Source organism: Amblyomma mixtum, chromosome 3 (assembly GCF_055824585.1).
Source record: "Amblyomma mixtum isolate Tamu chromosome 3, ASM5582458v1, whole genome shotgun sequence".
Classification (NCBI taxonomy): Eukaryota; Metazoa; Arthropoda; class Arachnida; order Ixodida; family Ixodidae; genus Amblyomma; species Amblyomma mixtum.
In genome coordinates, this window is record NC_143014.1 from 341,745,889 (window position 1) to 341,758,908 (window position 13,020).

The 13,020-nt window shown below is 42.4% G+C and overlaps 1 protein-coding gene and 1 pseudogene across 1 annotated transcript; one reads left to right on the forward strand and one right to left on the reverse strand.

Moving 5' to 3' along the window:
* Positions 1-1,971: 1,971 nt before the first annotated feature.
* Positions 1,972-4,035, forward strand: LOC149356154 (uncharacterized; annotated as a pseudogene).
* Positions 4,036-10,113: 6,078 nt separating this feature from the next.
* LOC149356155 (uncharacterized) lies at positions 10,114-12,748 on the reverse strand. Its single transcript, XM_089584128.1, has one exon. The coding sequence runs from the start codon at positions 12,716-12,718 to the stop codon at positions 11,969-11,971; it is 750 nt and encodes a 249-aa protein (XP_089440254.1). The 5' UTR covers positions 12,719-12,748; the 3' UTR covers positions 10,114-11,968.
* Between the last annotated feature and the right edge of the window lie 272 nt (positions 12,749-13,020).

Sequence of the window (13,020 nt, forward strand, 5' to 3'; positions counted from 1 at the left end):
ACAGCTTCCACCCTCGCCGTTCGATGACGTTCTACGTCACATCAGCGGTAACTCAGGACGTGCTACGTCCGCTGCTTAAGAACGTGGGTGGCGCTGACGTACACTCTCAAGGTTAGGTTATTTGTAAACATAAATACCCCCGAAAGCAGAAGATTTAACAGCCGTCGCCGTATCTCAGCGGTAGAGCACCGGACGCGTAATTCGGAGGTCGTGGGTTCGGATCCCACCGGCGGCATGTGGTTGTTTTTTCTTCTGCTTTTCTAATCAATTAGCTTTAAGCGATAACATATTCAGTAATATTCTAAACAGAACAACAGCACAAAATAAATAAACAAATTTAAAAAAAAATCCCCTATGCGCCTTGGTTTCTGTGGCTGTTGGCTTCTCTCATAATTTATAACGAGCTCCTCATTCCCCTTCCCTTATTTGCTTAATTATATATATATATATATATGTATATATATATATATATATATATATATATATATATATATATATATATATATATATATGGGCGTGTTCAGATAAGAACGGTAATCGAGGTCCCATGACCATTTTTTGTTTTCAATGAACTTCTTATATGTGATGGGCAAATGTGTCCACACAAAGGAATGAACCTTAGTTTTGCAAGAAACTTCGTAGTTTTCTCGGAAAAAAAATCGTATGTCACAAGAGGTGGCAAATGTCGTTTTTGCCACTTCGCAAAGTTGCAAGTTTGGAGCCTCGTTGCATGCACAATAAATTTTTTCCGCGCAACAGCGTTTTTTGAAAAACTCTCTGAAACTTTTCCTATCCAAAACAATAACAAGAAGTTTTCTTGCTCTGTCAACCTTTTCAGTAAAAAATTTCAAACTTGGCTTCTGAAGCTACGCGGTGCGAGAAAGGCACTTTTCAGGGCAGCCTTAGGGCAAGATGCCTAAATATCTCGTCTCTAAATATTTTTATCCATATTTTGCGGCTACTTTTGCTCACTTCAGGCAAGATCTGTAGCTATAGACTTGACAGATATTTTTCAATATGGCCTCAAAGTCGGCCGGAGTTCAAAAACGTCAAAAAAGTGACAACTTTGACTTGAATTAAAAAAAACGTCATTATTGATTTGCATTAAAATTTTTCTGAACAATCCTCAATGTTTCAGAATTGTAGCGCACTAAAATGTATTGAATTATATTGTTTTAAAATATAGAAATTAATACAAAAGGATCTTCATGATTTCAATCCCTACGACTCCTCAGTGTTCCCTCTTAGGATGCGCAATCGTTAGAAACTGGATTTAGTATTGGTTGCATATGGGTACATTTTAAACGCTACAGTTGCTGAGTTCATACGTGCAATCTGTAAGTGTTTTTTTCTGTTAGAATCAAAGGTTTAAAGCTCCTATTCGCTTTCGTACTCTTCTAACAGTGGGACTTAAATTACTCTAAGCATATTTTAGCACGTTATTTTGGAGTGACGTGTGTTTAGTGGTAGTTTATGCAAACATTTAATGCACCTGTCGCTGCTCTCAGGATGCCTTTACCGAGCTACCGCCGCTCCAGTGATGAACCGCGCTGAGCAGCCGCTCCTATAGCTGTATAACGCCCGGGGCGATCCCGAATTTGATAACACCATGTGTGCCACCGCCGCCGCACCTTTAGCCACCACTATCGTCTTTCCAGCGCAACACACCGCTTTCCTCAACGCCTGGAAGTTATGTCTCGGCCTTCGACCTTCGACCGAGACAGCCCGTCGTAGCGGTGAGCGGATGTTGTTCGGATCTCGAGCTTCGCGTGTCGTTTTGCAGGCCTGGTAGACGGAGGGGGTGTTTTCTGCACTCAGGTGTTTTTGGAGGGCTCCCTTGACAAGCATACTTGGAGTCTGTCTCAGCTCGTACGCCACACCGAAACAGCATCAGTGTCCACGGTACGCAGCCTGTGCTAAAAATCCATCCATCTGTCCATATCATCTTCTTGGAAAAGCATGCATCCTGGGCCCTGCATGTCACCTGTTCTTCCTTCTCGCGATAATCTTCGGAAACGGTGAGCTTTTGCATTCATGAAGAAATTTCCGCGGCGAACGTTTTGTGCCGACTACACAAAAAGGCACAAACACCAGATTGAAAAAGGACGTAATTTTCGCAGTGTAAAGGCACTCAATGTCGCTGCTCTCAAAAAAGTTCTACTTCCCGAAGAAGCTCTCCGAGTACGAGAAAGCGACTTCATCTGTCAGAATTGTTACCGTCGGTTCAAGGAAGACATAGATAATATGCAGGGAGAGTCAAACGAAACATTCGATGAATTCTGCCCTGGGGAAGAAATCGTACAAAATTTAAACTCCAGTGTCAGCCTTACCTCCGAAGTTTCACCCCTAAAGCCACCGAGCACTCCAAAAAAGCGCCTCAGACTTTCCTATGCAAAGCGAAAGCAGGAAGAGGTAGCAAGAGCTATGGTGACGAAAATCCGATCGGGGATACAGGCAGCATATAATATCCCGGAGACTTCGCGCGCCTCAGAAGAAAAGTGTGCGCAATGCACCAGCTGGGAAGACAACCTACATGCAGCCTACAAAAGTTGTACGTCCTTTCAAGAGCGTTGCCAGCTGCTGACACTGCTACCAAGCAACCTAACCGTGAAATATGTGCAGGAAGTTATTCCAGAGGCAACGAGGTACGTTATCCGAAAATCGAAAAAGATGGTGGATGAAGAAGGTGTATGGTCAACACAGGAGATATTTACAAGATGCAGACTACAACAGGAAGACATGACCGCCGTTTTAGAATATTACACCATGGATGAACTCGATTGCTCTAGAAAGACTCCGAACAAAAAGGATGTTGTGAGAATCGAAAAGGAGGCGGAGAAGGAATGGGTACCTAAACGCTTCATGACGCGGTCCTTGCGAGAAGCATACCGCCTCTACAAGCAAGCTCACCCTGCCTCCCAGGTTGGCCTCACCAAATTTATATCCTTGCGTCCTCAGTGGGTGAAATGTTCGCCACAATGGGAAGTGTGTGTTTGCGTGTGCTGTGCAAACTTTCAACTGTGCCTCGTGGGATTGCAGAACGCGTCCGGAAGGTCGCTCTCTCCCGAAGATATTCAGAGTCTCTGCGTATGCCAAGAACCCACTTCGTCATGTTTCCTCAGGAATTGTGAGCACTGTCCGCAAGATGGCATTTTCACTTCGGAAAATTTTGAAATGAGCAGCGAGGATGAGGTTTTGATTGCTACATGGGAACACGGTGAGCTAGTTAAAAAAGCTCTGACCGCTTCATCTTTCATGAGAGAATTTCAAAGAATGGCCATGAAATGGATTCCCCACAACTATATTAGATCTGTGCAAGCAAGAGCAATACATGAAGAAAAACACAACTGCAAGAGAGGCGCAATTGTTTTGCATTTTGATTTCGCCGAAAACTGGACAGTTGTGCTTCCAGACGCAGTACAAGCGTACCATTGGCAGAAAAAGCAGGTCACCGTGTTTACGTGCGTTGTCACGTCAAGAAAATCGACTCAGAACTACGCCGTTATTTCCGACGATATGTCTCACGATTCAGCTCATGCATGCTTGGCTCTGTCGAAAATCAAAGCACACCTCGAAGACAATGCACCAATCTACAACAACATAACATATGTGAGCGACGGGGCTCCCGCTCACTTCAAGAATAAATATCAGTTTCATGAGCTACAACCCAGTGAATGTCAAGAGACGAAATGGATGTTTTCGGCTACATGACACGGCAAAAATGCTTGCGACGGCGTTGGTGGGCTAGTGAAACATCGAGCATCACACCACAATTTGCGGAAGCCAGCAAGTGAGGCCATACAAACAGCCAGCGGCTTCGTAGACGCAATTCAAGGAACGCTAAAGAACATCACCATTCTTGAGCTCCCACAAAGGGAGCTTGCAGACTTTCGCGAAATGAAGAAGGAAGAATGGAAAATGGCAGAGAAAGTGCCTGGAGTTCAGACGCTCAACATGTGGAAGTACGTTCAGTCAAATGAAGGCAGTGCATCCTACGTGGCCTCCACCGCTGCTTCGGAATGGAAGAGACTGTGATCTGGTTTGTGCTTCGTGCTGGAGAGTACACAGTGCGCAAACCGACATCAACTGCTGCTGTTTATTTCTTGCTACAATTTTCTGAATTGCAATCTGCACATGAAGTGGCATACAATTTGTAAATTGCCACCTGATTAAAATTCCTCCTGTTTAAAAACCTTGCAGATAAATTGTTCCCCTCAGAAGACGACGTTTTCTCTCCTGACAGTGCCTTGTAGAACCACTGTACACAGGTAAAGAGATGCAGGTTCGGAAACGTTGGCTTCAGAAACACATTAATATTAATTTTTGTACATAATTTTTTTTCTAAGCATCGAGAAGTGATCTAATAGTTTTAAAGAATAGATTAGATACCAATGAACGTTACGATGACAAATTAGAGAACACAAAATACGTTTGACCGCCACCAGCCAGTTCTTGAGACGTCAGGCGAAATAGCGAATTTATTCTCACTTTGACGCATTAAGAACGCTGCTAACAAGCGAATAGAAGCTCTACAAGCATTGAGAATGGTTCGGATATTGTGGTAAATAAAACGTAACCACGTAGCCAATAAAACGTAAAACGTAACCACGAGTGCTAAATCAAATTTCTGACAGATACTATTTCTAAGAGCCAGTAATAAGCAATTCTAGATAACAAAAAGGTGAACTCATTTTCGTGTTTATTTTTGTAATTTAAAACAATATAATGCAACACTTTTCTGGTGCCTCAGAAGTATCAGGTATTGAGGATTAATCGAGCAAATTTTAACAAAATTCGATGATGGTGTTTTTTTTTAAAATTCAAGTCAAAGTTGTCACTTTTTTGACGTTTTTGAACTTCGGCCAATTTTGAGGCCATATTGAAAGATATCTGTCAAGTCTAGAGCTACAGAACTTGCCTGAAGTGTGCAAAAATAGCCGCAAAATATGGATAAAAATATTTAGTGACGAGATATTTAGGCACCTTGCCCTAAGGCTGCCCTGAATAGTGCCTTTTTCGTACCGCGTAGCTTCAGAAGCCAAGTTTGAAATTTTTTACTCAGAAGGTTGACAAAGCAAGAAAACTTTTTTTTATTGTTTCAGATAGTACAAGTTGCAGAGAGTTTTTCAAAAAATGCTGATGTGCGGAAAAAGTTTATTGTGCATGCAACGAGGCTCCAAACTTGAAACTTTGCGAAGTTGCAAAAACGCCATTCCCCACTTCTTGTCACATACGATTTTTTTCCGAGAAAAGTACGATGTTTCTTGCAAAACTAAGGTTCATTCCTTTGTGTGGACACATTTGCCTATCATATATAAAAATTTCATTGGAAACAAAAAATGGTCATGGGACCTCGATTACCGTTCTTATCTGAACACGCCCATATACAGGGTGTTTCACCTAAGACTTTCTGCAATTTTTAAATATAAGCTATTTGAATTAGATGCGCGCTTTTTCTGGCATAGCATTGTCAGTGGTGTAGTACATCATAATGCAGCTAAGACGTGCTAACTAGTAGGCTTGTTAACCAATATTTAATAGTTAACTTTTAAACTATTACCGTTGGGCTCCTTAATTATTGAGAGGCATGCAGCCCACCGTAAGTGATGTCCATATCCGTTTTTAGAATTTCGAGAACGCGATTATCCTCGGCGCTGTGGCCCAACAAATTTCGCCTACATCGCGCCAAAATACATGCGGTTTGAGAAGCTTGCAGGCAAAGCAACCTCTCCAGTGCACGTAACTCGTCGAAATAGCCAAAATTTGTTGGGCCACAGCGCCGAGGATAATCGCGTTCTCAAAATTCTAAAAACGGATATGGACATCACTTACGGTGGGCTACATGCCACTCAATGATTAAGGAGCCCAACGGTAATAGTTTAAAAGTTAACTATTAAGTATTGGTTAACAAGCCTACTAGTTAGCACGTCTTAGCTGCTTTATGATGTAATACACCACTGACAATGCTATGCCAGAAAAAGCGCGCATCTAATTCAAATAGCTTATTTTTAAAAATTGCAGGAAGTCTTAGGTGAAACACCCTGTATATATATATATATATATATATATATATATATATATATATATATATATATATATATATATATATATATATATATATATATATATATATATATATATATATATATATATATATATATATATATATATATATACACACACCAGGACGAGTGACTTCTGAGAAAAGGGGAAGAAGCAAAGGGGAAACAACACTCGTCAGTATGTCACAGCACAGCACCAGGAACCTAATTCCAACCATCTAAAAATCTGAGTTCCTTCTGCGTCAAAACGACCGATGGCATGCTCACACTCTTATCTCGCACACGCGCCGTATTTTATTATTTATTTATTTTTACAATACTGCACACCCTCATTTGGGTCCAGGCAGGGAGGGCAGAAAAACACACCCACACAACAGTGTAGCACATATACAATCTAAAATAGCTAACAAAGTGCGTTGTCAACACACTCTCTCTGCACATCTGTACACTCAAAGCTGGTGAAACGAGGTATAGTGAAATACTATATCAGCAATGCCCTATCTAAGTCTTGAGTACATATGATCTGTGGAGCCCTGGCACTATAGATTAGGCGGCTTTATGACGCTGGCTAGCCTGAACCCCTTGTTTGCGCTGTTGCTGAAGGCATGCTTAGGAAGAAAAGAGTTGGATACGAGAAGAAAGACCGCAGAAAAGTACTAGCTGTAATCCCATACTTACATCAGACATCACATAATCTGAAAAGAACCAGAAAGCGAATAAGCGTTCAAGTTGTGTTCTCTGCACCGTTAAAATTATGAGTTTTATGCAAGAAAACAAACCCATTCGCAACCAAGGAGAGCCCTTGCGGTATTAATAATCAAAACCGTATCGTCAGTTGTCAAGAGGATGTTGCATATCACGTGCCTTTGTCGTGTGGCCTGCGAATATGTCGGACAGACAGGCAGATGTGTTAACACAAGATTGAGAGAACACAATAACAACGTAAACAAAGGAAACCAGGGTGAGCTCAGCCTGCACTGTCGAAACTGCGGTAAAAACTGTGGACGTCAGCGTCGAAACAGGCAATGCGTGCCAGCATTTATTCAATGCACGACTGATAGTAACCATAAGGACTAGGGAGTTAGGGAAATAATCAAGGCGGTGAAGAATGCGCGTGCGAGGGATAAGTATGGGAGCACGCCATCGGTCGCTTTGACGCAGAAGGAACTCATATTTTTAGATGGTTGGAATTATTTTCCTGGTGCTATGCTGTGACATCATGACGAGTGTTGTTGTTACCCCTTTGCTCTTTCCCCTTTTCTCGGATTTCACTCCTGCTGGTCCTCCAGCCGAAACGTCGTGAATTAAATCTTGTTATGTTTTTCAAGTTCTGGTGACTTTATGTTTATATATATATATATATATATATATTATATATATATATATATATATATATATATATATATCTCGCAATTTTCTTGTTACGTTTTTTTTAACGTGTTCAGTGGTATTTCTCGTTGTACCAAAGAATTTGTATTGTTGAGAGAGATAAAAAGGTAAGGACCACATAATGCACTTGGTGAATAGCCTTGGGTATATTTCCCCTCAATTCCTCGTTCTAAAGCTCCGACATTCTTGGTAAGGCCAACCTCCTACTTATCTTTTTTTAATTTTTGTTGTTAGCGTGCAGTTACCAGTCTCGCCATTCTTCCAGTCGCCTATAGACAATGAACTAGGAAGACGCTAAAAACTGGCGGAGAGATACTGCCAGCGGCCCTTGCTCGGGAATGGAGATTGAACTACGCATACAGAAAAGGGAGACGATGCGGCGGCTCGGCCGCTGACGGGTGTCGCCTAACACGCTCTCGCGCAGGGGCTTCCGATCAGTATCGAGTTATTGCTCGGGTTTCCACATTACAAGCACGAATACATGCCCGGTCCGACGTTAAGACAATGGCGTAAAGTCTCTGGCTAAAGCATGCCTTCTAGAGCAGTCCTCATAACAGAATAATTCATTCTACGTAGAGACCAGACTTGTCACTCTGCGTCTCAGCGGCACCATCCTGCGCCTTTTCCCGTTTTGACGCAATAATTCATTTTGCTCTCGCGCCCCCACCTCTCCCTTCTCACTGCCCAGTTGCATCCCCCCCCCCCCCTTCCCCCCTGAGCGCTGCACCCGGTAGAGGTCCGCACACCCCGCACCCCCCTTGCGACGCCACTGGGTCCAATAAGTTTAAAAATTTTAATGTTTATAGAATGTCATACCAACTAGCCCCCCCCCCCCCCCCCCCCCACACTCTTCTGGTTCCCACTAAGCTCACTGTTCGCTACGATACATGGTCATTGGTCGTGCTACCGTCGTTGTCGGTCTAGCATCACAGACCGGAACGTCAGCGACGGCATCTGCATACCGACCAGCCCGACGTACGTCGTTGCATCGGCCTGGTGTGACCGGGCCCTACCTGTATGTATTGAATAAAAACTGCGTTACTGTTATTGTTTCTGCGGCTTCAGTCAGTCATATATGAGGGACGACCGCTACTTCGATCGCCCCCAAAGTACAGGGGACAAGAGACCTCATTGCGCGCATTTTGAGCAACGATAGTAGACGACGTTGCTCCGTGTATGCCCTTGTGACGTCACGACAGCCTTCAATGTTGAAGTTGAAGTTGTTGAAGTTTATTTCTCGCTCTCAGTGGTACAAGTATTACTTACAGTATTACAGTATTATAAGTATTACAGTGGTACAAGTACAAGTATTACTGGGAGAGAGAGGACGCAGGGAAAAAAGCTGCTTGAATGCAGCTTGAGAGGCACCCTGCGCCCACACTGCTGAGGCAACGTATTGCCTCAGTTGTTAGTTTACAAGACAGCTACAGGTGAGGCACTCGAAAACAATAAATAAAGTATCAACATGAATATAATATCTACAGTGGCACTTAAACATTAGTATCACAATCACAACAAAAAGCGTCATAAATACTCAAAAAACCAAAAGCATCACATCAACCAGGTGTACAACAGCAGAATTCACACGTGTTACAGCTTTAATCACAGTTCGGAACAAGTTGTAATTAAATGTCTTCAAAAAGATACAAAATGGTTTTTAAGCTCTTTACCGTGATACATTTTAGCGATATGTTGTTATTTTCTAAAATGTTTAGGTATTTCGACAGAATAAAAGATAAAGATTGCATACCGTATTTGGTCCGACAAAGAGGCAGTGACCAAGGAAAATGAGAGCGGGTATCGTAGACGGTTGAATAGCGAGACATTTTTAGAAGTGAGAGAGTGGTTTCATTGTTAGTAAAAACCGCAGTTTTGTACATTGATAGCAATCTGAAAGGAAACAAAGAAGTGAACTTTAGAATGCCAAATTTAATGAAGTATGGATGTGTGTGGGTCTGCCTCGATACGTTTGCTATGAGTCTAATTGCCCGCTTTTGTACTGTTATTAGTTTGGATATGTTGTGCTGGGTCGTCGTTCCCCAAACTGTGAGACAGTAAGTCAGTGATGGGAGAAAGAATGCTTGATAAATGAGGACCTTTACTCGAGACGGAAGTGTGTCCCTATGTTGGCAAATAAGACCGTTGAAGCGATTCAGTTTTTTCCGAACATGATTGACCTGTTCGTCCCAGGTGAGACACTCTGAGAAGATAACTCCTAAGCTTTTTATGTTTTTCTCGATTGCAATTGTTTTGCCTCCTAATGATAGGGTGAAATTTGTGTGAACAGTTTTGTTTCTTGTTCGGTATAAGACGGCCTTCGTTTTTTCAGAATTAACTTTTAGATGATTATTTCTTGACCACTCGTGAAGATATTCCAGAAACTTATTTGCTCGCGAAAATAATTCGGCTTCTGTGCTACCCGACAACAGTGCTGTAATATCATCAGCAAAGCCCACAAGGTCAACGGCAGGGGTAGAAAAGATGTCATTAATGTAAACAAGAAAAAGTAAGGGCCCCATTATGCTGCCCTGGGGAACACCAGAGAGAAGTGGCTCAAGGCTAGATAACTTGTTATTATGAGAAACCATTTGTCTGCGATGAGCTAAGTATGATTTGAGCAGAGACAAAGTGACTCCCCTAATTCCGTAGTGTTCTAGTTTTTGCAGCAGCAGATTATGGTTGAGCAAGTCGAAGGCTTTTGAAAAATCGACATAAATGCCAAGGACCAGGCATTTCTTCTCAAAGGCTTCAACTATTAGTTCTTTTTGTTTAATCAAAGCTGTCTCTGTCGATTTTTTAGGCCTAAAGCCAAACTGTTGGTCAGATAGGACACCATGCTTATCTAAAAATTTAGTTATTCTGGAACACATAATTTTTTCTAAACCCTTTGATAACACAGGCAGGATCGAGATCGGCCGGTAATTTGATAATTCTGATGTGTCGCCTCCTTTATGAATGGCAATAACTTTTGCGACTTGCATTTCTGTCGGAAAGATCCCTGTAGCGAGAGCAATGTTGTAAATGTGAGTTAACGGTACAGCAAGTAAGTCAATAATAAACTTAAAAGGTTTTATGCGGAATCCATCTTTGTCCTCTGCACTGCTACATTTTAGGTTGCTAAAAACTGTTACGACTTCAGTTTCAGTTGTGGGGAAAAGGAATATAGACTCGGCAACAATTGGTGTTTGCAAAGCGTAGCCGGGATTCGGTGCGGTGGAAGAAAGTAGGGTTTTTGTGATACTCGAAAAATGTTCATTAAATGCATTTGAGAGATCGTCTCCGGTAATAACGATGCCGTCTTTCATTACTGAGGTAACAGGAGATTTGGGATTTCGGTTTAAGAGTTTGTTTAGTTGGAACCATTTCGCACTCACATTTTTACCAGACATGGATGAGAAAGTGCTGTTGTAGTAATTGAACTTCGCGGATTTCAGCTCTCGGTTAAGAGAATTGCGGTATTTCTTGTATTTCTCTAGCTTTGACGGGTCGCGGGATTTAATAAACTGTGCAAACAGCTTTTCTTTAACCTTTATTTTGCGCAGTAGGTCTTGCGTTAACCACGGCTTTTTAGCTTTTTGTTTGCGAGGACGATCAACCAAGAAGCATTTATCGTACACAGCCTTTAGTTTCTTAACCAGGATGCTGTATGCGTCATTCGCATCCTTTGAGCGCATCACATCATCCCACCTAGCTGCACACATATCCGTTCGGAAGCGTTCCAGGGTTATCATATCTATGCGCTGATAGCTATTGCAAACTTTTTGTCGGGCAGAATTGGACCTTGCAGCAGGAATGAAAGCGAAAGTTGGAATGTGGTCACTTACGTCTGATAGAAGTGTGCCAGCCTTTGCATTAGAAATTTCCGAGTTAGTAACGATGATATCTAGAGAGGAAGATGTAGAGCAGGTTATGCGAGTGGGAGTATTGATAAGGTTTGAAAGTCCGTAAGCATCAAAAAGGGACATAATTTCTGTTTGTCTGGTCGAGATGCTTTGCATGTCAACGTTCACGTCACCCGCTAAAACCAGTGATTGTCGATTGGTGGACACATAATCAAAAAGGCTTTCAAGCATATCAAGGCATTTCTCGAAACTACCGTCTGGGGGGCGATATAAAACAGTGTAAACTTCGCGATCATGCTCAACAGTTTGCATTTCATAGTCAGCAGTAGATAAAGTGAACTGTTTTACCTCTGTAACTGCGCGAGTATTCAAAACTTGGATTGAAACGCCACCACCTTTGCGGTCAGATCTATTGAGGGCAAAATGCGTGTAGCCCTCTAAAATTAAATAGTTCGATTCGTCATGATACCAGGTTTCTGTGAACATTACGACTTCAAAGGAAAATTTAAAAGAGTCGAAAAGTGACTGTATTTCATCGTTCTTGTTGTTCACCGATCGGCAATTCAAATGGAAAATCTTCAGACTTGGTTCCTCGGCAACCTTGTTTAAAGCTACCGGAGCAAGCAAATGATAACTCTCCATTTTCAAGAGGAGCCATCGATTTAGTGCACTGACTTAGGTCATTTTGTTCACGTCCTCAGTGGTCATAATCTTTAGCACTTTGCTCTTTTCCATTTTCCGTGCGTAGATTTGACCTCCACGGACCCAGACAAATTTCCAGCCTGCCTCACTTTTCTTTGTGATTGCCAGTGCTAGCAAACGCTTGCGATCAGGGCATAAATGCTCATTTATATACACCTGTGTCTTTTCCTTGAACCCAAGTTCTTTGCAGGAAAGGTTCTTATTGCTTCTCGCTTTTAGAAGGACTGCATCTCGTTTTTTGCGGAGGACGAACTGGGCAACAACGTTAAATGCAGAAGGGTTTCCATACACAGGAACGCGATGGCATGCATCAAGGTCTGAGGCCGAGATTTCTTCGCCAATAACGTTACCGATTTTTCCCATGATTTCCGCTAGATCCTCCTCCGGTTCAACGGGTATACCTTTGATTTCTATGTTAGCATTTCTTGAATATTGTTCACATTGCACCAAGCGTGCCTCGCAGATTTTAGTCTGAGTTGTTAGCCAGTCACATCGCTCTTGCAGTGCTTCATTCGTCTTTCGCAGATGCTCATTTTCATCAAGTGATTTCTTAAGGTCATCTTTCATTTCATCGTACTTCTCGCTTATGAAGTTCAGGCTGCTTTTTATGTCTCTGAGTTCTGAGCGGATGTCCCGCTCAAGGGATTCTTTGAAAGCTTTCAAGTCACCTTTAATTTCATTCTTCAGATCTTCAAACGCACTTAGCAAATCCTTATTTGGCATGATTGCACGAGGAACGCGGTTTCAATGCAAATACAGTTTCATGCAAAAAATGGCAGCAGTGGCGTAGGAGCTTTAAAGTACAGAACGAGCGGTTATATCACAATTTTCAAAGCACCAACCTGCACAAGAAAGAGCCGGGATAGCCAGGTAAGTGGGAGTGCCGTCCGTGCTGCTCACGCCACAGCCGCCTTGTAAAAAGTCGTCCGGTCAGTCGTCACGTTTTATAGGTGACGGTCGCTCCTGGTGGCAGGAGTTTTCGGGTCTCAGTTTCGATCGTACTTTTTGGAATATACTGCGCGTCC